At 36.8% G+C, this 22,659-nt stretch overlaps 1 protein-coding gene across 2 annotated transcripts; it reads left to right on the plus strand.

Annotated features, from left to right (window-relative positions):
* Window positions 1-251: 251 nt before the first annotated feature.
* Window positions 252-21,105, plus strand: OGFRL1 (opioid growth factor receptor like 1). 2 transcript variants are annotated; one of them, XM_054491168.2, is made up of 7 exons: window positions 252-685; window positions 4,807-4,893; window positions 5,044-5,125; window positions 7,829-7,907; window positions 8,006-8,072; window positions 8,183-8,328; window positions 13,541-21,105. In XM_054491168.2, the coding sequence occupies exons 1-7, from the start codon at window positions 452-454 to the stop codon at window positions 14,202-14,204; spliced, it is 1,359 nt and encodes a 452-aa protein (XP_054347143.2). In that variant the 5' UTR covers window positions 252-451; the 3' UTR covers window positions 14,205-21,105. The 2 variants fall into 2 exon arrangements, with proteins under 2 accessions (XP_054347143.2, XP_054347144.2); XM_054491169.2 differs by having other exon boundaries at window positions 253-685; window positions 5,047-5,125.
* The last annotated feature ends 1,554 nt before the right edge of the window (window positions 21,106-22,659 follow it).

A 22,659-nucleotide genomic window follows, 5' to 3' on the forward strand; every position in this document is an offset into this window, starting at 1 on the left:
CTCAGCTGGGAGATGCCCTGGGAGGGCGTCCCCCGGCTCCGGGCGGCAAGGGTAGTAGCCGACCCCGATCCACTCCGGGGGCTGCCGGGGGCCCCGTGAAGGCAGGTGTTCCGGGAAGAAACGTGGAAGGGAGGCGCGGCCTGGGCCCGGCAGCGCTCGGCTGGGGGCCGCAGTTGGCTCCCCTGGGGACTCTGGGCGACGGCAGCTCCCGCCTGTGGGGAGGAGAAGGAGCCGGATGGGCGGGTTCAGGCGCGCGCGGCGGCGGTCCCGGGGCCGCCGGCTCCTCCCCGCGAGGGTGCCTGTCCGCCGCTCGCCGCGCTGAGGCAGTGCGGGGCGGGCGCGCCTAGGCTGCCGCCCAGCGCCCTCACCGCGGCCATGCCCGGGCCCTAGAGCGCCTGCCGCAGCCCGCGTCCCGCAGCCCCGCAGCCCCGCGCCCGCCGCCGCCTCTTCAATGGGCAACCTGCTCGGCGGGGTCAGCTTCCGCGAGCCCACCACCGTGGAAGACTGCGACTCCACCTGGCAGACCGACTCGGAGCCCGAGCCCGAAGAACCAGGGCCGGGCAGCGGCAGCGAGGGCCCGGGGCAGGAGCCTGAGCAGCCCGCGCAGCCCCCGGAGCAAGCCGGCGGGCGGCCCCGCGCCAGCCCCGCGCCGGACGAGGACGCCGAGGCGGCGGGCGCCGAGCAGGTACGCGGCCCAGCGGTGGCCTCGGGTCGGGCTGGGGCGCCCCGGCACCCCAGAGGGGCAAGTGCCAAGCCGCCCTCGCGCTCGGAGGGCAGGGGCGCCAGGTGGCTGCTCGCCACTGCGACCCGACCCCTCCGCGCCGCGGCTGACCTGTCTCCCGGTGGAGCCCGGGGGCCTGCAGGAGCCCAAAGCGCCGGACCCTCCCACTGCCGGCCTGGGGCCTGGCCGAGGGCACGGCGGCGAAGTCCCTCAAGGCAGAACCTAACTTGAATGGGTGTTTTCTTTGCCTCTGCAGCGCAGCTGGATTTTGCGAAGGTGTGGTGGGAGGAACCTGTCTAAAAATAGAGGATTGTGACAACCCCTCTAGTGTGTGTTATTGGTTAAAAAAAAAAAAAAAAAATTACTCAGAATAAGGTGGGGCTACAAGTGCAGGCAGCCAGCGCTCTCCCCTACAGTGGGGTCTAAGCCGTCAGAAGTGTAGGCCCCCATCTGAAGTTCATACGTCACTGTTCTGCCCAACTCAGGCCTTTCAACCTAGGATTCAGAGCATTCTTCACGAATCTTATTTCACCAGAAGACTTGTTGATCCAACTGTGTTTGAACCGTTTGACTAATACAGCTTGGAGGAGAGGTTAGTCAAGAGATGAGTAAGCCCCTTAACCTCTGATGGACTGAAAATAATCAGGAACTTTAAAAAGGAGGAAATATGTAGCCGACCCCCTGAAGAAGTGTGCATCCTGGAGGTGGTTCAGGTTAGCCCCTCCGCATTAGGCCCTTCTCTTTATGAGCTAGGGGCAATGGAGATTGGAAAAATGGAGCCCAAAGTCCAATGTGACCACAGGGTTTTGGGGGAATCATAACCTAAATATTACAGCTAACGCTGCCTCAGCCATCTTGATGATCAATTCTATTTAGGTAAGGAGGAAATCATAAAGTCTTAGTGCAGGCTCTGTGCTAAACGTGTTATTTAAATGAACTACAATTTTGGGGTGGGTGTTTGCTGTGTGGTCTCCATTTTAGAGAAAACTGAGGCTTGGAGAGAAAGGAAAACTTGCCCAAGATCATTGAGGGAGAGGATGATGCAAACCCAAGTCTGTCTATCACTGATATCGCGCCTTGGACCTGTGGAATTCTGAATTTCCATCTGCCCCTGTGTCTGGTTTGCCGCTGTTGTTTTGCATTGCTAATTCAATCTTATTAAATTATTAGATGCTGCATTCTCATGTTTTTCCCTTCCGTTTGTCTCCCAATTAAGTAACCTCCTACAGAAATTTGGAATATCAAAAAACACCAGCTAAGATTCAATCCAACTAACCAGGTCCATCTATATAAAACATTTTAATAATGTTCAGTCAGTTAATTGCAACCCCAGTAACTAGTAGACTACACCAGCCCTCCCTATTCCCTTTTAATGATTAATTTTTCTTGTTAGTATCACCATCTGACTTCCCCAAAAAATCTGCTTTTCAATTTTGCCTTTTGACTGTCAACCCTGTTTGTTGTCTATTCCTCAGAGTCAATCCACTTGTAGGTAATACTGGAGCTACTTTTAAAGTGTATCCCAGACTGACTCCTTCACACCACTTCCATTGCATCATCCTAGTCCCTCTGAATATTGAACAAATGATGGTGACATTAACCAAGACAGGGAAGTCTAGGGAGAATGCAGCTATGGAGGTTAAATCAAAGATTCTCTTGAGTTTGATATCCTGTTACACATCCAAGTAGAGTTGTTGGGTAGTTAATCATTTGTTGGGTAGTTAAATTACATCTATGAATGGAGACAGTCCAGGACTAGAGTCCTCAGTATCTGAGATCAGTGGTATTTAAAGGCATGGGAAGATAAGGGGTTATCAAGGAGTGATGACAAATGAGGACCTTAGGCACTCCTCCATTTAGAGGGTGTGAAGAGAAGGAGGAGCCAAAAAAGGAGGCTGACAAGGGAGGCCCAATGAGACAGAAAGTAAACTAAGAAAGTTATAGTATCCTGTAAGCCAAATACTGACAGTGTTTCAGGAAGGAGGGATGCTTTAATTGGCCCAGTTCTGTTGGGAAGTCATCTGAGGTGAACATTAAGAAATGGTTTGGCAAGATGGAGATTTATTGGTGAAGTTCACAAGAATTATTTTGTTGGAGTGCTGAGGACAAAAGCCTGATTGAGGTGGGTCAGGGGAAAATGGGGAAAGAAGAGAAGGAGACAAAGTATGGGCAATTCTTTGGTGGTGATCTGCTATAAAAAAGGAGTAGATATATGGATCTGTAATTGATGATAGGCTTGGGTCAAGGAATGTTTTGTATGTTTATTTTAAGATTAAATATACAACAGCATGTTTGTTTGAGATCCAGAAGAGAGGGAAATTTTGATGATCCAGGAAAGAGGAACAATATTGAACAACAGAATGCTTGTCTGAGCAGGTGAAAGGGGTCTGGGTAGAGACTCCAAAGGGAATAGGGGTTGGAAGAGCAGGAGCAGATGCTGGCAGGACACAGACATTCTTATGATAATCCTGAGAAATAGGTAGGGCTTGAGTCATTATCTTTATTTCAGAGATGATAAAACTGAGATTCAGCTAAATGATTTGCTTAAGGCCTCACAAATACCAAGTAAGCAGTGTTAAGATTCCCAGTCTTCTGACTCCAAGTCTTGGACTACTGATACTACACCAAGGTTTCCATATATCCTTCATTTTTTAGTGTGACTGAGATTGATTCAGACCTGGACTTGGAACCCAGAGCCTGGGATTCTTGTTCTCGCACGTTAGTAACTGGACTCTGGGTGGTGCGCAACTTCTCTAAGCCCCTGATATCTTGTTTCTAAGATGGAAACACTAATTAACTGTCAGTCAGGTGTGTTTTAAGAATCAAATGAAATAATGCCTTTTGACTGTCAACCCTGTTTGTTGTCTATTCACTATATATGTAAGTGCTTTGTAAATGGAGAGTGCCTTCTATACAAATGTAGGATGATGATTCATATGGTTGTATCTCAGGCTAAATAGATTCAGAAACTTGCTAGGCAGAGCTATTTTGAAACGTGTGGCAAGGACCAGAATTCAAGCTTTTCCTTGCTTATGTAACATGACAGCGTAACTAATGTTAAGCATCAGAAGATTTGATGTTGAAGTAACTCGGTACTTGTAGTAATAGTGAGAATCACACCACTTCAAAAATGTGTGAAAATTACTTAGAGGATGCCAATCTGTCAACACAGATGGAGGACAGGGGTTGAGGAGAAAAGAATTTGGGGCAAAGCTTTTAATGACTCTTAAAGGTCTAAAGTTCTTCTTTGTCATGATTGTCATCAGCACTTTCTCATACATTATAATAGTACATATAGGGAATGCAAATCAATTATTTTAACCCACATCTTATACTTTAAAAATCAGTTCATGGTGATAGGAATTTTCCTTAAGAGTTTGAATAGTATGAGTAAACTACCACATATAAGTTGTTTCAATCGGACATCATTCCATTTAAGAGCATTTTATTGCTTTGTGTGTATATATTTTAAATGTTTATATCACATTGTATTATCATTCAGTGAACAGATGATTATTCATACCTTTGTGTACTTGTCATGGTGTTATAAAGGATGGAGTTTAGAAAGCTAGTTTGTTTTAAAATCCTTTCTTTTCATAAATATTACTTGACTTCCAAGTACAACTAAATGTTGCAAATTTAATGACAGTTTTCTTTGTAGAATTGATTTAGTATCTTAACACATTCTTAGTATTATGTAAAACATTCTAAAATAAGTTTTATCATAGAATCACTTGCATAATCGTCTGGTAAATAAATGTCTTGAATTCCTTTTTGAGTTCTATTTTTGATGGATATTGATCCATAATATTGGCCTCTTAGGTTTTTGGTTAATAATAAAGTGTTTTATTCAGTAATATATCTTAGGACAAATGTTATTGGTTCAAATAAGAAAAATAGGATGCTAAGAAATATTGCTAGTAAGCGTTATTAAAAGAACATTTGTAATATTTTCATTAATCTGGACAGATTGACATTTTTCAGGCTTTCTTTATGGATCTTCCTTATTTTAAGTTTGTTCTGAAAATTTCTTTGTGAAATTATCTTGCATCAACATGTAAACGGAGTTTCACCTTTTATTTCAGGGTGGTGATTCCACTGAAGCAACTGCCAAACCAAAGAGAAGTTTTTATGCTGCGAGGGATTTGTACAAGTACCGACACCAGTACCCAGTAAGAGTATAGAATGCTATGTTTTAAAATGTAAACTATTTTCCTTCTGTTTTTAAATTTTTATGGTGCCACTGAGAAAACATGCATTAAGGGTCCTTGTACCTTTACTGTATTTCTATGTGCTTGAGATTGATTTATTTTTTCCTTTAGCAGAACTTCAAAGATATCCGATATCAAAATGACTTGAGCAATCTTCGTTTTTATAAGAATAAAATTCCATTCAAGCCAGATGGTGAGTAATGTACTACTTGATAAATTGTACTTTAAATAATCACATACACTTGGTTATTATTTATTTTGTGGTTTGTTTCATTGATTGGATTTACTTTACTATGCAGTCTAATGTGTCCCCTTGGTAAATTCTGGAGGAAGAGCTATGGATTAATGGTATCTTCCTTATTTACATTGTTATTATCTGAAAGATAGTAGGGACAATTTTTGTGACAGGAAGAGAGAGGAGATGTATAGAACCATAGAATTTTAGGTTATTAAGGAACAGTAGAGAAGATCAAATTCAGCTTTCTCATCTCAAAGATTAGGTCACTAGGACTTAAAGCTTAGGTCACTCGATTGCAGGTTCTAGAGTCCACTGTTCTTTCCATTGTACCATAGCTGAAAACTATTTAGCATGTAATTGAAAAGTGCTGTTTGTATTTAGAATTATCTTTCCTGTCAGTTTTGAGATTCAGTATCACGAATCTACAGCAATCCCTGTTTGGAGTTCCAATATTCTGGGAAGGGAACTGCAGATACAGTAGATCTCCATCCAGCTCTGCCAAATACACTTGTCTCCTTCCCAACTCTGCAATTGCCCTCCTAGGATATTTTCCAAACCCATAGTGAGAAGATGCAGCTGCTATGGTAATATGACCACAACATTGCATATTTCACTGAGGCATCATGCTGTGGTTCATGGTGGTCATCCTAATTTTATCCAGGTCACCCTAGCAAAGCTGGCTTCTCTCCCAAGATCCCTTTTCTGTGTGAGGTGGTCAGACTGCCCTGGCTTCTGCTATTTGCTCTCAGTGGAAACTGAGCCAGTTCCACAGCAGTGTGAGTCACGGAATGAAGGAGATAGACTGCAAGGCTTTCAAGTGGCAGGACCTTGCATTCTTTGGTGAACTAACTCGAGGCAAGAGGTCTAAAGCCTGGATGGAGTTTGGGAGGAGGGAGTCCCAGTACTGTGTACCAACAGACCTACCAGTTGGGAGTTAATATTTGAGAACATTGTTGACATGGCCGGATCTACTTGTCTTTAACTTTCTGGTGTCCCGAAAGTCTGCTGTGATGTGGAGTGAAACCTTTGGATAAAATTGCACAGTTATATTTACTAATGATAGAAATGTGCTGCTTTATTTACTAATGGAAAAATATTGGCTAAATTATTCATTTTGTTAGGATTTGGGGTAGAAAAATATTTTGAAGAAATGCAATGATAGATTGTTAATTTGAGTCTGATTTGAATTTCATACAATTTTCCTAAAGGAATGCCTTCACATATTAAAAATATTGAACATAAAGCTATGATAGTATTTAACTCTTTTTTCTACTAGGGAATTTATTTTGTAAATATTAATTTAAAAAGTAATTTCAAGCAATATATTGAATTTTTGGTAATCTTTATTACAAAGTTTATTTTGAAATATTATTGGTGGGGGTCAGAAGTTTTAGCTAAGGTCAGATAAAATGTTTATCCTAGTTTATTATATAAATTATATCAACTCACTTTCCTCCCTATTATACACACACACGCACACATGCACACACACACTACTTGCCAGTAAGCATAATCTTGCAATGGTATTTATTTATCAGGCAGGAGGAGTGGTAGTTGGAAAGGAAAACAAATGGAAAATTACAGAGGTAAATGGTTTCAACATGCCAATAAAGCCAACATTATGATTCAAAACAGCTTTCTACCAAACCTTCCTAGAGTGGGCCTCTACTACAAACTGGTGATCTCTGGAGGAAACAAGAATGAGATGAGTTATGTTCGGAGAAATGTTATATTGCTATGTTTTTTTTCTACAAGATTGACTAAATGACTAGTTAATTGTAAGGACCTTGACAGAGTTAGAAACAGGAGGATTTTGTTTTTGTAAGTTCTTGTAGGGGAAAAGTGGAGGGGGTGAAAAGGGCTTACTTCTTGGAACTAGAAAGACCTATGTTGCACTCCAAGATTTACTTTTTTACTAGTGTGTAACTTTGAACAAATCTCCCAGTTTCTTCATTGATAAAATGAGGATCATAACACTGGGAGCATTCTGTGACGACTAAGCTGGATAATGTGCACTCTGTGTAATATGGGCACAGCATGTGGTAAGCACTTACAACTTTTTCCTACATTTTTCTTTTCTCATTTTCCTGCTCCTTTGTTTTCTCCTTCTCATTTCTTTTCTTCTATTTCTACTCCCCTTTCTTTCTTTTTCCCTAGGATGCATTTTATTTTGATCCAATCTAGCATTTAAAGAACTATATAACTCCTAGGAGTGGGATTGGCAAACTTTTTCTGTACAGGGGCAAATAGTAAATATTTTAGGCTTTGGGGGACAGTGGGTCTGTATTGCAACTACACAGCTCTGCTACTGTAGTACAAAAACTGCCATAGACAGTACATAAATGAATGTGCATGGCTATATTCCAATAAAACTTTATTTAAAAAACAGCTGGCAGGCCACAGTTTGCCAAGCTCTGCTTTAGAGTACATTGCCCAACAAAGCCTTCTGCAATTTGAGGTGCTATTAATTTTTTTTAATTAGATTTATCACATAACCGAATATATGGGCATAGGGCATTCATCTTTTTAAAAGCATTATTCTTGTGTGCTATTATTAAATTTAAACGAGTTTTCGTATAAAACTCAAGTGATTAGAATCTTAAAATGCCTTCACAATGTTTGAAATGTCTGGTTCATTTTTAAATATTTACTATTTAGGTGTTTACATTGAAGAAGTTCTAAGTAAATGGAAAGGAGATTATGAAAAACTGGAGCACAACCACACTTACATTCAATGGTCAGTTACATATTATCTATCTTGAACCATGTCCTATTTAATCATGTATGTTTTCCAGACAACGTTAATAGAAAAATTTTATTTTTTTAAATAAATAGGCTTTTCCCCCTGAGAGAACAAGGCTTGAACTTCTATGCTAAAGAACTAACTACATATGAAATTGAGGTAATACAAGCTCATTTCATTTTATACAGGGTGGCCAAATAATATTGCTATTTCACTGTCCTTGTAGCTACTGAATCATTTCAGCTGACTTTTTTCATTTTTTATATTAGGAATTCAAAAAAACAAAAGAAGCAATTAGAAGATTCCTCCTGGCTTATAAAATGATGCTAGAATTTTTTGGAATAAAACTGACTGATAAAACTGGAAATGTTGCTCGGGCTGTTAACTGGCAGGAAAGATTTCAGCACCTGAATGAGTAAGTAAAGCCCCTGTGATAAATCAGGGGCCAGCACAGTTATTTTCCCTTGGTCAGAGTTCTCTGTGAAACGCAGGAACAACTAGCAGATGAGATGGGCCCAGGAATTTGGATTAAAAAGCTAGTCTGAAATGCATTACATTCCTGTACCACATTCTAAAACAAAGCAAAACAACAACAAAAAGGAACAAAATTCTAGGTAGAAACACAGCTATTCAGCTTCAGACCTGTTTCTCCCTGAAACCTTCCTATTGTCCACAGCCAAATGTTGCCTCTCTCCCTCTTCCTTATGCCACATTTCTTTGAGTTTATTGTTATTGCTTGTGTACAATTCTGTGTATTCCTTCTTGTAGGCTGTAAACTTCTTGGGGCACAATCTGTTTCTAAGCATGATGCCTTCTTAAGATTAAATTCATGAATTAAGCCTATGATGTATAAAAATCATTTTATAAGAATGAGATGGGCCCATACTTTTTACTAAAAGAGAGAGAAAATTACACTTGTCTCCACTATTAAGGTAAAAAACAAAAACTCATTTTTGGGTAATAAGTCCCAAAACTTATGAAGAACATTTTAACATAGTTTATTTGGAATTGTTTTGCTGTATTCATTTGGTTGGATGTGTATAACTTTTGTAATACTCATAACCAAAGTTTATTTTTCTTGATATTTTCTTCGTATTCACTGTCTATTTTCTTTTAAATTATAGTTAAATTTTAACTAATTATAGTTACATTTAAACTAATCATAGTTGAATTATTTATGAATGCTGGCCTATACAGCCACCAGCTTTAAAGTACTTTTAAGCGTATTATAATTAGCTAAATTGAGCAAGTACTAAGAGCAAAAAAATTAAAACTAACCTAAGCAATTTTCCTTTGGCCACAGCAGTCTACATTTTGTGCATCAGTTAACTATTTTTTTGTGTGTTTTTATAGAACTTTCACCTTGCTTTGGTAAGATGGGTATAAATATATTTTTAAAATTTTATTATTATTATACTTTAAGTTTTAGGGTACATGTGCACAACGTGCAGGTTTGTTACATATGTATACATGTGCCATGTTGGTGTGCTGCACCCATTAACTCGTCATTTAGCATTAGGTATATCCCCTAATGCTATCCCTCCCCCCTCCCCCCACCCCACAACAGGCCCCGGTGTGTGATGTTCCCCTTCCTGTGTCCATGTGTTCTCATTGTTCAATTCAGATGGGTATAAATATTAATGTTAAGCCTTCTTTTTACTTTATTACTTATAATCAATGATATTAAAATGGTAGTTTGTACTAAAACACTAAAGATATGGGCATAAAGCTTTATATTCCTGACTAGAAGACCCATTAACTCATAACTCAAGTTAAATTTGACTTATATAGGGCACTTAAAGCATAGGTATATATACCTCTACCTAAGCAATACAGGTAGCTAGCTCTGGACAGAGTTTCTAAACACTTATATTACACTGTGAAAGAGCTACATGCAAGCAGCCTATTGACAGGAAAGACAGCAAAAGTAACAGTAAATCTTTTGAAAGGATTTGATAGTACCTCATCTTTCATGTACTTAACGACTATCATTTTAGATACCTCAAACTTGTTATTTTTGGTTGGAATAGCAATCTTGCTTAGTAAATTTTTATTGAATGAATAAATGATGAACAAAATATGGTCTTCAGCTTAAATCCTCCTTGGAGTTTTGTTATCATATCCTCTGATTTATAGGTGGAAACAGAGTCTCTTTTTAAGGCTTTAATTAAACGATTTCCAGGGTTGAGGCAGGGGAAGGGAGCCTGAACTAAGTCACTTCTCACTCCTCTGCCCCATCCTTCCTTTCTGCCACCTATTGTCAGCATAGAGCTTTTCCAGCTGTGAATTAACTGCCTTAGAATCTGCCAGAAAACATGCTGTTTCTTCTCTAGTTTAGTTGCAAAAAATCTTTACTGACTAGATTTGAACAAATGATAGAGGATTCTATGAAAACGTCTATTCTATTTTCTTCTTCAATTGGGTCCTTTTCTGACTTATTCTTAAATGTCATAACTTATTTGTATTTTAATATATATAGCATCTTGAGTAGTTTAGAGTAGGCAGGGAACTCAATGTATTTATAGTAGCTAAGCAGAGGAAAAATATTGAATCAAAGTAAAATAAAATAACATTGAGTGAACAAGTGACCTTGACTAAAAGAGGCAAAATATTTTCAGACATGAGAGTACAAATATATGGACCAACCACTAAGAGGTGTTTTCAATTTTGTTTTTAATCAACTTGGATTACTGAGCCATATTTAGACTCTGGGGTGCCTTTTAACTTTTATTTTTTGTTTCCTGGTTCTCACCTTGTATGTCTTCTCTCTTTACCTACCTAGACTTCCTGCAATTTCAACACTATTTGCTACCCTTAACCTCTGTCTGGAACCTCAGCTTCTTTCTTTTGCCTATGGTGTAACCCTAAGATGGTTTATACACTATAAGGATTTTAGCCACTCTATTCTATACCATTTAGTCTTTCACTATGACATTTATTACAAATCATACTGAAACACCCAATTGCTTTATTTTGTGGTTTTGTTCTAGGATCCTCATCATCATTTTTTAACCCAAGTTTTTTTCCTTTTATACTGTTGTGTAAGTATTTTTAATTGGAGAATATATAGATATAGTAAATGTGTACAGAAATTTTAACTTCAGCATTCATCTAAGATTGGCTATATAAAATTGAGCTGGTTGCAAATATAGTAAATTTTGTTTAGTCATAGAGCTCCTCTTTTTTTAAAAAAGAATTCTTCCACCTTTTTATACATCTTTTTCTCACAGACATATGGAGCAGAATTGCCCAAGGGTTTTGTCACTAAGTATTTAGAGTATGCAAACTCCGTAGGAATGTAACAACTAAGTTGCTCCTGCTGTTAGTGACACATTGTCTTAACTGTACCCAAATTTGTATTGTCTCAAGAGTGTTACTTCCTATTGAACACTTTTACACTGTTGGTGGGACTGTAAACTAGTTCAACCACTGTGGAAGTCAGTGTGGCGATTCCTCAGGGATCTAGAACTAGAAATACCATTTGACCCAGCCATCCCATTACTGGGTATATACCCAAAGGACTATAAATCATGCTGCTATAAAGACACATGCACACGTATGTTTATTGAGGCACTATTCACAATAGCAAAGACTTGGAACCAACCCAAATGTCCAACAATGATAGACTGGATTAAGAAAATGTGGCACATATACACCACGGAATACTATGCAGCCATAAGAAATGATGAGTTCATGTCCTTTGTAGGGACATGGATGAAATTGGAAATCATTATTCGCAGTAAACTATCGCAAGGAAGAAAAACCAAACACCGCATGTTCTCACTCATAGGTGGGAATTGAACAATGAGAACACATGGACACAGGAAGGGGAACATCACACTCTGGGGACTGTTGTGGGGTTGGGGGAGGGGGGAGGGATAGCATTAGGAGATATACCTAATGCTAAATGGCGAGTTAATGGGTGCAGCACACCAGCATGGCACATGTATACATATGTAACTAACCTGCACATTGTGCACATGTACCCTAAAACTTAAAGTATAATTAAAAAAAAAAAAAGAGTGTTACTTCCTATTTAAAAATACAGATGTATAAAACTGAGACACCTGTGCTGCATTTTACCCTCTGGGCTTCAGAGTTGAATGTTAAGACAATAATTTTTTAGTAAACATCCAGAAAGATGAAGATGATGAACTGTTGGGCTTAGCTTTTCCAGTGTTTGGTTAGTCTGAATCATTAAGGTTTTTGTTTTGTCCAAAGAAACTTTCTCATTGAAACATAAGACCATGGAACCATACCCTGCCATCCCTTAATTCATCAACATCTTTCTCCCTGCTTCCCAAGTAATTTGCTAATTATTTCAAAGTAAAATCTTTAAGCATTTTTGGAAGCTAGGACAGGTATATATATATAATGTTTGCAGAAAGTTCCGTGTCTGAGATATAAAACAGGCTTTAGGAAGTTAGAAATAAGTGATGGTTATGGTTATGTGGCAATATTGGGTAAATAAGTACCTGGGCTGTCGACAACACCTATGATTAATACATGTGGCTGATGATTCTTTTAGAATTTGACCAGGCATGTGTAATAAAGCAAAGATTGAGCTGAGTGAGTTTGGGGAGTCACATTATGAATTGTGACAAAATAGATTTGGAAAACATTCATCCAGTAATGGCATCAGTTTTGTGATAGAGAGGAAAGATGTTCATTTAATCTGGGGGAAAATGTACCCTTGGAATCAAGGCCATTAGAAATAAGATTTAAAATTATCAGATAGGGAAAGAGGAGGAGAGAATGACCAGAGATTGAAGAAAATTAGGTTAAGTTGGGTTAGGTACAAATATGGTGGTCCCTAATCTCATATCTTTAAATGATAATACTAATAGTTTTAAACAGTATCTAGTACTTATTGAGTTCTATATACCCAGCATGTGTATCATCTCATTTGATTCTTACAACAGTCCAGTAAGTTGTGGGCACTTTTCCCCATTTTACAGATGAGGATATTGAGACACAGAGAAACATAGTTTCACTTAGCTGCTAAGTTACAGAGCCAGGGTGTGAACTCAGGTCTGACTCCAAAGCCCATGCTATTGACTGTTAAACTATGCTCTGCTAAAGAAGTCAGTTTTGTATCCTTTGTCAGAACTGTTTTAGCAAAGTAGAGTAGTTTTTGCCGCCATCCTTATGAGTTGGCTTATGTGGTGGATTTTGCTGATCAGCTGGCACTATAAATTGCAGTCAGCTGTTAGCTAATGTGTTTATGTTTAGCAATGGTTACCTGTGATGAGTACAGTACATTGATGTTGGTGCAAATAAATGCTCTGTTAGATCATTCATCTTCAGTGTATTTTCAGTAATAAACAACAATTTAACAGTGGTAATAAATTTAAACCTAAATATTTTTCTAATATGAAGAACTCAACAGACAAGGGAAGTTTATTTTATACATTTGACTTTCACATAGATTGACATTACATTGTGGCCTAAGGATTTAATACCCTCTGGTTTATTCTTAATGGTATCAAATATGGCATTAAAAAGTCATCACACGACATATTTCCATGGCTTACATTTCCATAAAAAATATTTTCCCAATAGTTTTCATTCTCCTGCCTTCCTACACCTGATTTCCCCCACTCATTTTATTCAATCCTCTCTTCCAGGTCCCAGCACAACTATTTAAGAATCACTCGTATTCTTAAAAGCCTTGGTGAGCTTGGATATGAAAGTTTTAAATCTCCTCTTGTAAAATTTATTCTTCATGAAGCTCTTGTGGAGAATACTATTCCCAATATTAAGCAGAGTGCTCTAGAGTATTTTGTTTATACAATTAGAGACAGAAGAGAAAGGAGAAAGCTCCTGCGGTTCGCCCAGAAACACTACACGCCTTCAGAGAACTTTATCTGGGGACCGCCTCTAAAAGAACAGTCGGAGGGAAGCAAAGCCCAGAAAATGTCTTCCCCTCTCGCCTCCAGTCATAACAGTCAAACTTCTATGCACAAAAAAGCCAAGGACTCCAAAAATTCCTCCTCAGCTGTTCATTTAAATAGCAAAACAGCTGAAGAAAAAAAAGTGGCACCAAAAGAGCCTGTGGAAGAGACAGACAGGCCCAGCCCAGAGCCCAGCAATGAAGCTGCCAAGCCAAGAAATACAGAGAAGGACAGTAATGCTGAGAACGTGAATTCTCAACCTGAGAAAACAGTTACTACTCCCACAGAAAAAAAGGAGAGTGTATCTCCTGAGAATAATGAAGAAGGTGGAAATCATAATCAAGACAGTGAAAATCCTGGAAATACAAATTGCCATGATGTTGTACTAGTACAGTGAATTATCAGAAAACTCATAAGCCAGTTTAGGTTAGAGAGGAAAAAACTACTGTATCATTTATCCTAAAGAACAGAGACGAGGTCAATTTCAAATTTTAGCCATCTGTTTGTGATTTCTGTCATGAGCATTCTGTTGTTTGTTTTTTTATTTTGGATGACAATGAATTGAATATCTAATAAGGAGATTTAAGATGAGACCCAATAAATGAATGTATTCTGTAATGCTTTTAGGATGTGAATTTTCAAATTTTGTGTATAATAATTACTTTGAGAATATTTTCAGAGTATCTAGAAATTACCATGTAGTATTTGGTATACAAAATACATTCTTTTGAGACATTATAGTCTACATGAAGGAAATCAAGAGGATAATTTCCTTGGATTGCTACACCTTTACCTGATTTATGGATTTATTTTACTTTATTTTATTTTATTATTATTTTTTGAGACGGAGTCTCGCTCTGTTGCCCAGGCTGGAGTACAGTGGCATGATCTCGGCTCACTGCAACCTCTGCCTCCCAGGCTCAAACGATTCTCCTGCTTCAGCCTCCTGAGTAGCTGGGATTACAGGCGCGTGCCACCATGCCCGGCTAATTTTTGTATTTTTAGTAGAGATAGGGTTTCACCATGTTGGTCAGGCTGGTCTCGAACTCCTGACCTCATGATCCGCCTGCCTCGGCCTCCCAAAGTGCTGGGATTATAGGCATGAGCCACCATGCCTGGCTGATTAATTTTTTTTTTTAACTGTAAGAGTTTGATCTTTTCAAATGTGTTCAGAAACTAATTTGGATTCTTTGATTCTAGTACCTCAACGTGTTTATTTTTAGATTCTGATAAGTGAAATGGATGTCCTTGTGGAGCTCTGACCTCCCCAGCTTATCTATCAATCCTGCTGTCCTCACCTCCTTGCCTCTTTCCATGCTTACCCTTAAGCCATCATCTTTCCCAGCTAGCATGTGTGTTTCTAGTGTAGTTGGCCCTCCATATTCAGGGGTCCAGCATCTGTGGATTCAACCAACCGCAGATTGAAAATATTTTTTGGAAAAAATGGATGGTTACATCTCTACTAAATATGTGCAGTCCTTTTATTTGTCATTATTCCCTAAACAATACAGTATAACAACTATTGACATAGCATTTATATTGTATGTATTAGGTATTGTAAGTAATTTAGAGATGATTTAAAGTATTTTACATAAGGGACTCGAGCATTCCTAGATTTTGGTAACTGCAGAGGGTCCTGGAACCAACCCCCTACAGATATCAAGGGACCACTGTACACATTAGGATGATCTATATTGAAATCTACATGGAACAGAGTGGGACTTCTAATTGTATGACTTCAAGATTTTGCTTTGTTTAAATTAATAACTGTTTTCAGAATTAAGTGCTTAAAAACAAATTTGATTGAAAAGTTTAAGACAAGAACTTTGCTCTCCATGGCTGTTCCATATAAATTTGATGGTTGATTCTGAATGCAAATGATGGAAGAATTAAAAAATAAGAAATTCCTTTTTAAAAGGCATGCCTCTTGCATTGTGAACAAGACAGTAGTCCCTTAAACCGTGAATATGTCAGTGTTCTATGGATTATGAAATTAGTAATGTTGCTTAGTCCAAATGTGTTTTTTAAAAAGTATAGTTTTGTGCATCTCTAAGTTATCAAACTTCAAAATTGAGAACAAATTTAAAAGTCCATATATGCAACTCTAGTAAGCACTTAATATGTTACATAGCGCTGGTTAAGAACAATTAATTTTGTTTCTATATTATTACTAATTATTACAAATCAAAAAACACTGTGATAAGAACTTCAAAGCATACATGCAAATATAGTTAAAGCAATGAATAGATGAAACATTTCTACTTTATTTCATTTAGAAAGGAATTAACTTTTTTGTTACGCTTTTAAGAAAAGTTCTATTCATTTTAATCGCCTAGGGAATTTGTAATATGTCCTACTTCATATCACATGTGATCTTCTGTTGCCTCTATTGATCCACATTTTCTGCAGTGGATTTCTTGAAAATAATCACACTTATAGTATGCCTCTAGAAATATGATTTTACTGCTTTGAAGTTTACATGAAACATGCCAGTTGCTTAACTCTAATTTTTTATATTAATCTCAGTAGCACTTTTGTTGTACATTGTGTTCCAATAAGTATAGTATGGAACACTTTCTCATTTTTAGTGCCCATAATATGCCAGTTTTTGCTTTCCTAGTGTTCTGTGAGTGAGTATTAGGATTTGGCAATCTGCTTTTGCATTTCAATTTCTGTTTTACACGCAAGAAAAACATGGACACTCTTATGTGGTGCTTGTAGCTATGTCTCCATAGAGCTCAGTAAATAGTTCTACAGGGTTTAGAGGATGAGAAGCGATTGTCAAATTAGGCTGAATTGTAGAAACACAAATAATTTAATTCAAAATAACTTACCAATTTTGTATACATGATAAAGCATTCAGACAACTTTCTAAATGCATAATAGTAAAAGATTGTGACCAGATATTATGATATTAATAAAGTTACCAGATACTAAAATCAATGAATGTAATTTGAATTACTTAGAAATTGTAGTATATTAGAGCCCTTATGAGTAAAAACATTTCATTTAGCAATTTAACTTTTAGAATATTCTTCCTACTTAGAGATTTTGATTAGATTTGAGAATATTTAGTCTCAAGGGGAAAACTTCCTGGCATCCATCTTAAATAATGGTCTTTTCCCACTATGGTGTTTTTAAACGCATATTCACATATAATAGTATGTTTCTTACAATTAGTCTCTAAATAACTTAGATAATCATTCAGTGGAGAACAAGTAAAAGGATATCATTCCTTTTGGAGATAAACATTGAGTGTCTAGAAATTTTTTTTATTAATGCTTTGTATATTAGTTTTTTAAATAAGATCTATAGATATCTATTTATGTGTGTCTTATATATGAAACAGTGCTCTGGGTTTGACTCCTATGTTTTGTATTTTTAAAAACTACGTTATGCTTGCAGAAATTCATTGAGAAGCTGTTACAAAAAATGCAGTGAAGCATGACCAAATAGCTAAAAATATTACTGAATCTTTACAAAGGTATAATCTTTATTGTTGTACTGTGGAGTGCAAGGATACTAAATATTGGCTATTGATAAAATATTAACTTGCATTTCATGGCAGATAGATGTTATATCGCTTGATTAGTCTAGAACATTTCTAATATTTTGTGCTTTCATATATCAAAGGAGATTATGTGAAACTATTTTGAAATACTGTAAAGTGACATATAGTTATATTTCTGTACAGTAGAGTTTATAACATGAAGAATATTATACCATTACACATTTTCATTCTCGATCTCATAAGAAATTCAAAAGAATAATGATAGAGGTGAAAATATGTTTACTTTCTCTAAATCAAGTCTAGTTGTCAACTCAAAAATTATGTTGTATAGTTTTATTTTGAATTTAGGTTTTGGGACTACTTTTTTCCAGCTTCAATGAGAAAATAAAATCTACAACTCAGGAGTTACTAGAGAAGTTCTAAGTATTTTTTTGCTAAGTATTAAAAATATAAACATATGAAAATGCCATAATGCCTGTTATAGTCATTGTTCCATATTTTGTCATATAAAATTACCTACCCTGCTTCTAGTTTTATACTTTAATCTGAGTGAAAGTATGATGTGGTGGAAAGGAAAAACAGTACAGTATTATATCTGAGTTAGTCTTTGAAAAATCAGAGTAGTAAATGAACCTCAACATTGAGTGGTCAAAAATTGGTTTAACAAATGGGGGGAGAATATTTGGTTAATTGTTTTAATATTAAATTTTCAAGTTCATAATAGAGTTATGGTTGAGTATTCATCCATACTGAGTAATAAAGCATTTTTTAAGCTATAATTGAGGCTCTTCTAAAGCTTTGTTTTCTAATCTAAGATACAAAGGATATTCTTGATCTTGCTTGATTGTAACTACATCTACAGGTCTTTAATGTCTGTTTGGGGTGAGTGGTGATCCTCTGTTGTAGGAATGTTTTTGAAGATTTCTATTTTGTTTTCCACTTAGGAAATTCCCCTCTCTCATTTGGGGTATATGCGTTGAGTATAAGGTAGGCTGTATTTAGACACACTAGAATCATTAAGTGTAGGTGAAGTTGTAGAGAAAAATGGCCTGGGTCAATGTAGGATCTAGAAAATTAGGAGTGTACATTTGCTGGCCTCTTTTTGAGTTTTGTACTGTTTATTTCAGGAACATATTTGTGTGGCTAATCTCCAGGGTGACAGTGAGTACTACCCTGCTCCTTCTGCATTCTAGTTATCCAACACACCCAGCAGATTGTGTTCAGGGACAGAATGTGTTTTTAGAAATCCCTTATTATTGAAATGAATAATAATATAGCTATAAATATGAATGTCTGGAGGTATCCAGATGTGCCTTAACAAATGTAAATGGTTTTCATTCAGAAGTTTACATTTTTACTCCATTATAAAATCTCATCATTGGGAACTTCTAAACCATGAATATCAGTTCTTGTAATGAAATTTAGTTGGTGTTTTTTCATTTTGGAGAAGCTGCTGTTTGGGATAATAGCATCAGTTTATCAAGAAGTGTACTCACCATGATATTCAACAATGTGTTACATTTGACAAAAAGTGTTTAGAGTAATAAGAAAGACTAACTATACTGTTATATTTATTTATGCTTTTTGTAGTTTAGCTACATACTATAATTTTCATTTTAAACATTCCTTAGTTACTACAAATAATATTTATGTTTTGCTTCTTCTTAGATGTAGGCGGATGCAGAAATAGAATTGTATTAGAGAAATTATTAAAAGTTTAATTCCAGTAGGCAGTTGGAGAAATCTGAAACTAATTTGAAAAACTTTTATGCTGTAGTCTCATTAGAATCATTTTAAAAGCATTGTTCTTGCATTTTTCCTAGATTACAGAGAGTGTTCTTTGTCATTTTTTTTCCTATTCTGTTGTAAAGTTTATTGTTTCAGTTATTTGAAGGAAATAACCTCTTAATATGTTTATTTTCCTGAATTAAAGTTTTCATGTAGAGAATACAATTAAATGTTTTGTGTTATGGCCCAAACTGGCTGGAAGTAGAGTTCAGAGAGGGAGAAGGGACAAGAATCAGTGTGGGCATCTCAGGAAAGTGGCGCCAGTGCTGGGCTCCACCCTTCTCCACTGGCATGATGGGTCCTCAGATTCTCCTCTGGATATTGAGGGTGTTTGGCACTGTGAGCTCTGACTTCTGGGGAGGATGGGCCATCATGGACTCCATACACAATTTTGATGGGTATCAGTTCTCATAAAATACCTGCTATAATTTATTTATGTTGTAGTTATTTAGAAAACTGTGAGCAGTTGGGCATTAGTAAATTGTAGTTATATCTTAACGATCTTGGGAAACATTGAAATATGAGTTTTTTCCCTCGCCCCTATTTATTTAATTAAAAAAATTAGGGAAGTTGTTCATTCATAGCTGTATATTAATATAAAATCTCTTTCTAAAATGATTCAGAGAAAAGGCAGTAATGGTCACTTACTGTGCTAAAATACCTTTTTTTCTAAAAATATTTAAGCTTTAGGGTTTGTCATAGTTTTACTTTTTAAATTATAGTTTGTGTAACAATTTACATTAACTAGAAAAATTAGATATATTTTGGTACTAAGTTTTGGTACTAAGAAACATTTACGTTCTGCACTCATTAGTCAAATGAACTTTTTTTCCCCAGTGCTAACAGATTTTGTTTCATGTGAAGAAAAATAAAATACAAATGAAATAAAAGTCTAGAAACAGCAACAGGAAACTCACCACAGAAATAAAGACATATAACCCTTGATAAGTTTGTGTAAGTGCCAGAATTATTGGAAGCAGGTGACGAATGATTAAGAAAAGCTTTATTGTGGGGACATGCTTTAAGAATCAGCTCTGTATTTGTGCCAAGGAGATCAGGTATTGGTGTGCAAACAGATCCCATTAATACTCTGATTTGAACCATGAATTCCACCTACTCTGCGTTGAAGCCCTCCAGTAGACTGATAGATGTAATCAAATGATCAGCTACCAAGTTTAATTCCTTTGCCTGTGTGTAGCAACAGTTGGTAGTTTTACAAGTTAAATTGATGGTCTGGCTGCAGATAAGAGAAAGACTCAGTGATAGGTGGTTTGTGAGTGAAGTAACTTCCACACTGTCAAGAGTTGACAGCGTATTAATTGTGTGGCATTATAATTGTGAGAAACAAATGAGAGCAAAATGTTAGGTCCTTTGACAAGCATTTTCCTCCTGTTTTTAAAAAGGGCTTTAAGTTGTTTCCTATGTAAGGTGATCTTTCTTTTTTAGTATTATCTAAGAAGAAGGACGGCAGATTATGCCATTTTGGAAACTATTGTGTCCCTTGTATTTTAAATATTTCAGGAAAATGCCTACGATTGTTACAAAGATGTGTGTTTTACTTATAACATAAGCTCTGATTCTCCAGTGGCCACCGGGCCTTCTCTGTGCTCTGTATTCAACTGCAGTACGAATTACAGAATGCTGTGCATGTTCGTTAGTACCAATACCATGTGTATGTGGTAGAAGTTGTAACCAGTTTCTGGATCTGTATGGTACTATAAAATACTTATTTTATAATTCTGTAACTGTATGGCAGTGTTATGCCAAAAATGTATAAAGAGCAATAGTTTCTGTTGCTTACTGCTGTATTTTAAAATATTGTTTCTAAAATAATAGAGTTAGAGTTCCTTTTGAGTAATTATTTTTAATAACTATTGCCAAATATACATCCTGTAAAACTAATAAAAGCCACTTCATCTTAGGTAACATTTTAGCATTGTGCTAGAGTACATTATGGTGATTTTGCACGATTAAAATATTTTTAAAGAACTAGAAAAAATGACTTGCTGTTTTCCTGTCATTAAACATGTATTTTTTATGATTAACATGTAAGACTAACATTATTTTCTTTTATCCTCAAAAATAAATATTGTGAAGGGTGAATCATATGTATATATGAAGTTATTTTTATTGTGAGATTCTACAGAACAGATCACATATGTAAATACTTGGATGTTTATTGTTATCTCTTTGTGTAATGCAGAGTTTTAAAAGTATTTTTCTTACAGATGAATGAATATGAATAGCTAATGAAGGTGAAAGATGTTTTTCACTTAGGCGGGCTAATATTTAAGTAGTCAAGTTTTTGATTAAGAAAAATTGAAATTGCAAGATGAAAGTGAGGAGGTTGCTCTAAGAATCACAGGACAATGTAGACAAAAATGAGGAAAAGCTTAACATTTGAGCTTGGCTGCATTCTGTATAAGCAGGGAAAGAGAGGATGAAAGAACTAAGAATAAGTTGTAGTAAGAGAGTGAAGTTAGATTGTGCATAACTGAGAAAATGATAGCAAATAACAGCCTCAGTGGTGAATGAGCAGGATTTAACTTCAGTCTTTTGTATGAATGGTTTAGTAGAGAGAGAAGGGCACACATGCAGTCATTTTCATAAGGGAAGAATGAATACATTCTGGTAACAGAAAATACGATTTTCTTTTCCCCACAGATTGAATGTCTGAAGGTACTGTAAAATCCGAAGAAAACAAAGATTCTTAGGAAAGTAATAAATGCAGGACTGAGTCTGCACTTCTGCAAGAATGTAAATTTTAATATGGGAGAGATTTTGGGAAAAGATTCATAACATTTTCCTTATTTTAATTCTAAAGTGGATGCAAAACAGACAAGCTGGTATTTCAAACATGGAGGGAAATCCCAGCCTGGATAAAAATGATGACAGGCAGTTTGGCTTCTTGTGGGCGATTTTAGGCTTTGGCAATGGTGACTGAATGAGTTGTCAGACTAATATGGGGAACAAGTAAAGATTACCCTGCTCTTGGGATTATCCCCATGAATATGTAGGATTAATTGGAAGAGCATTTTAAAATAGGATACTAAAGAGAAAGATTTGAGAGTCAGCATGGATTCAACTTAACTATTCAGGAAAACTGGGTTTATTAATTTTGCTACAGTAGTTAACATTCTTCTATTTTTACAACTTTATTGAATATTCAACACTACTAAAGAATATACAAATATTTTCTCCTCAAATGGTACATATTTTTGTTATTATTGAAATAGCTAGTTTTATCTACTTTCAGCTTTGGAAAAGAAAGAGGTTACAAGAAGAATGAATAAACAAAGGATAAGTGGTAGACAAGGTGAACCAAATGAGATCTGACTACTCACCTTAGAACACAGAGCTTGTCTGACATCTTTAAATGGATGATTTAACTGTTGTGAGGAAGAGAAGTTCAAGAAAAAGCCCTGAAGGGGAAAAAAAGTAAGGGCAGAGAGACATTTTGTTGAATGGGGAGACAGCAGGCTTTGAAGCCAGATGGACTTTGGTACAAGTGGCAACATCATCAATTATCATTGACTGTGTGGTCTTGGGGAAG

Source organism: Pongo pygmaeus, chromosome 5 (genome assembly GCF_028885625.2).
Source record: "Pongo pygmaeus isolate AG05252 chromosome 5, NHGRI_mPonPyg2-v2.0_pri, whole genome shotgun sequence".
In the NCBI taxonomy this organism is placed as follows: Eukaryota; Metazoa; Chordata; class Mammalia; order Primates; family Hominidae; genus Pongo; species Pongo pygmaeus.